Below are 3,563 nucleotides of genomic sequence, written 5' to 3' on the forward strand. Positions count from 1 at the left end.
CAATGTGAACACTGCAAATGTGAGAAAAAGAAACAAGTCTACACAAAGTTGTATGAAAATCCTTATATAAACATAGGGTGAACAAAAATTTGGGTTCTACTAGTTGAATGAAGTGTGTTTTTCTAATTCTTACATAATTATGTCCCTCAAACTTTCTCATCATAGTCTTTTATTATCCCAACTGTAGCGGGATTGATAAGGAATCAGAGAGACCGATGGGGTTGAGGAGGAGATTTATTATTTAGGTGCACCAGCCCAGTCAGATTAACATCCAAGGGACTGAGCCCTGAACAAACAGTTAAGTTACCTTTTAAGCATTTCGTGAGGTGGGGGGAGACCTGTGCAGGGGAAATATATTATAGAAGCAAGAAACAAAGAGAGTTATTTAATTAATTGAGACATGCATTACATTTCTTACTTTCCAAGGAAAAACATGTTTTATGGCTTGAGTTTATCTGTCTAGCGACCTTGCAGCTGTACAGCTAGAGAAACAGGGTCTTCACAATGCCTGGGAAAGGAGGAGAGATAAGGCTCACCAGCCACAGTAAAACAGGCAGTTAATTTTTAAAGGACTCCAGCTCTTTCTCTTTTTCAGGGGGAATTGGACTTTCTTACATACAACTGAGTTTCTGCTTACACATTCTTTAATTTCTTTTAATTCCTGTTCCACCATAATCACAGAAATATGTGGTCAAAACAAAACATTGTCATTGCCATTAACCAAGTACACAAAACAAATCCTAGCTCCAGGGTTTTGTCTCTAATTCATTTCCTATCAAAATCTTGAATAACTAAATTTCATTTGTAGCACAAGTGCTTTCATTAACACATCTCATCATCTTCTCTCTACCATTCACAAATTATATTTCTGTTACAGCATGTTTCTGTGTCACATTCAGTATCAATATTGTCACTTCACATTAGTACTAAAATGAACATCCCAAGGTGACACAACCAAACCTCTAATTCCACAAATGAAGAGACTTGTTCACACATTCATTTGGAGAGATTTCACAGTCACAGACTTCTTCCCACCTCTGATTATATTTCTCCCAATTCCTTTAAACTTTCTGTAGTAGGGAAACAAATATTAACTATTTAATTCCTTGTTCTAAAAATTGTAATGTTTCTCTCCCTGTGCTGCTTCATTTTCAGGTCTGTGGGCACTGAAATCAATCTTGCAAATAAATGAAACCAACAAGGACTTGCAACTTCATCTAGAGACAGTTACACGTTTTTATTATAGTGGGAACAAAAAGTGTAAACATTTATATACAGAATATTCAACTTTGAAAGCAATTGTACTGAGTCATCTTAAGTAATTATATTGATATCCTGACAGTTGTGTATATATGTTTCCTTCAAAACTTCATACAATGACCATGTTATATCTACCCTTGAACTAACTTGATACTCTTAATACTTATGAAGTTTGTTCTTCATCCCTTTGCACTTACCACAAGTAGGTACTTAAAACTACATCATTCCAGCTTTGAAATTCCACATGCATCAAACAGATTCATGTATATGAGGTTCTTCACTAAAATTTGTTGAATCCTATTTATTTAAAACTAGTAAAAAGATTCAGGAAGATACCTTCATCTCAAAATAAAGGTAATATAAGAGATTTCAGGTTGAATTATTAGATAAATTAGCCCTTATTCTAAGAAAAAACAAACAGAACCTAAAACAACCATATTTGCAAATTTTTTATAAAGGGTTACAGAAACAGGAGAAAGATTGGATTAGATCAAGGAGAAGGTGCATTCCTTCACTGGGAGGTTGTGATTCTGTTTTTACAATTTCACTCTGGACCGAGCATCCCTCAGAGCCTGGTGGACCTGCTTGTTCCGCAGAGTGTAAATGATCGGGTTCAGCAGCGGTGTCACCACTGTGTTCACAAGAGCAGCCTCTCTGTTGGAGTCCAGCCTGTCCGTTTGCTTCGGCTTCACATATATGAAGACACAGCTGCCATACACCAGAGAGAGGACAATGAGGTGAGAGGAGCAGGTGGAGAAAGCTTTCTGCCGCTCCTTGGCTGATGGAAGTCGTACAATTGTGACTACTATGTTGCCGTATGCAATGATGGTTATAATGAGGGATATAAAAAGAATGAATGAAACAAGGCCAAAGGCCAACATTTCAGTAGATCTGGTGTCAGAACAGGAGAGTTGGATCAGAGGGCCGAGGTCACAGAAGAAGTGAGGGATGACATGGGGTCCGCAGAAAGATAACTGGGAAACCTTCACCATGAGACCAGTGATGAGAGTGAAGCCCATGACAAAGCAGGCAGTGACCAGGTGGAAGCAAGTCCTCAGGCTCATGATGGTGGGGTAATGCAGAGGCTTGCAAATGGCTAGGTATCGATCCAAAGACATCACAGCCGTAAGGAAGAAAATTGTTGACCCAAGAAATAAAAACAAGAAAGACTGCATGAGACAAGTAGTAAAGGGGATTATTTGCCTGCCTGAAAGAAAGATGACCAGAAGTTTAGGAATAACTGTGGTGATAAAACAGCATTCGCAGAAGGAAAAACTGCTGAGGAAGAAATACATAGGTGTCTGGAGGTGATGATCAGCCCAGGTGATGGTGATTATGAGCATGTTTGCCATGATGGAGGCCAGGTATGCCAGCAGATGCACCAGGAAAAGGACATTCCCCAGATGCTGGACAGCAGGAAATCCCTCCAGGATAAACTCCTGGACTACTGTCCTGTTCCTTGTTTCTCCCATCATTGGTTTTCCATTTCTTCAATCAACTTTCAGTGAGCTATTTTACAGTGTCATGACTAAAGAATGGAGAACTTTATTAAACATGTAAAACAGTATCCGTGTGGCAACTGGACTTGTTTATTTTCAAACATTATATTTTATGTAATTTTTGTTATGTAAACATTACGATTTTTATCTATGAATATACTTATATTACATGCAGCCCAAAATAACTGTGCATGTAGCTATCAGTCTTCATAAAGATAATGTAATTTTAAAAGTATTAGTCATTTTCCTATACAGTTTATTGCCAAGCAGGAAAAAAATCCCTTCTTTTACTTACGTGTCTGATCATGTAACACATTGCTGAGAAGATACCACTCATGGCATGCAGTCACAAGATGAATATTGCAAAAATAAATGTGTAACTTAAAAAAAACCTTGAGGTCATTGAAGTCTGTCATCCCACAAAAAGTATTTCTTCATCACGTCTTAGGGTTTGTTTCCATCTTGGGGGAGTCATAATACCATATATAGGAAAAATACTCTGGCCCCAACTGCAGCTCTCCAAAGTGAGTTAGACTAAAAGAGTCACAGACAAACTCTATCCGAGCCATTTTGACCTTTGCTGAATTTGTTTTTCCCTTCATGCCATGCTAAGTGGTCAGTCCAGGGAAGAATATATTCTGACCCTTCCAGTTCACTAGTTACACTTTCATCTAGAACAAAGCCATCTAGAGACCAATGTCCCTCTAGGATCCCTGGTGGCTGCTAATTAGGCACTGTTGGAAATAGAAATGTATTATACAAGTATCATAGCTACTCTTTCATTATGTGTGCAAATATATTTAA

At 38.1% G+C, this 3,563-nt stretch overlaps 1 protein-coding gene across 1 annotated transcript; it reads right to left on the reverse strand.

Annotated features, from left to right (window-relative positions):
* Nucleotides 1-1,796: 1,796 nt before the first annotated feature.
* LOC116480847 (olfactory receptor 6C74-like) lies at nt 1,797-2,732 on the reverse strand. Its single transcript, XM_032173223.1, has one exon. The coding sequence runs from the start codon at nt 2,730-2,732 to the stop codon at nt 1,797-1,799; it is 936 nt and encodes a 311-aa protein (XP_032029114.1).
* Nucleotides 2,733-3,563: the final 831 nt, after the last annotated feature.

This window comes from Hylobates moloch, unplaced genomic scaffold, assembly GCF_009828535.3.
Source record: "Hylobates moloch isolate HMO894 unplaced genomic scaffold, HMol_V3 SCAFFOLD_3, whole genome shotgun sequence".
Lineage (NCBI taxonomy): Eukaryota > Metazoa > Chordata > Mammalia > Primates > Hylobatidae > Hylobates > Hylobates moloch.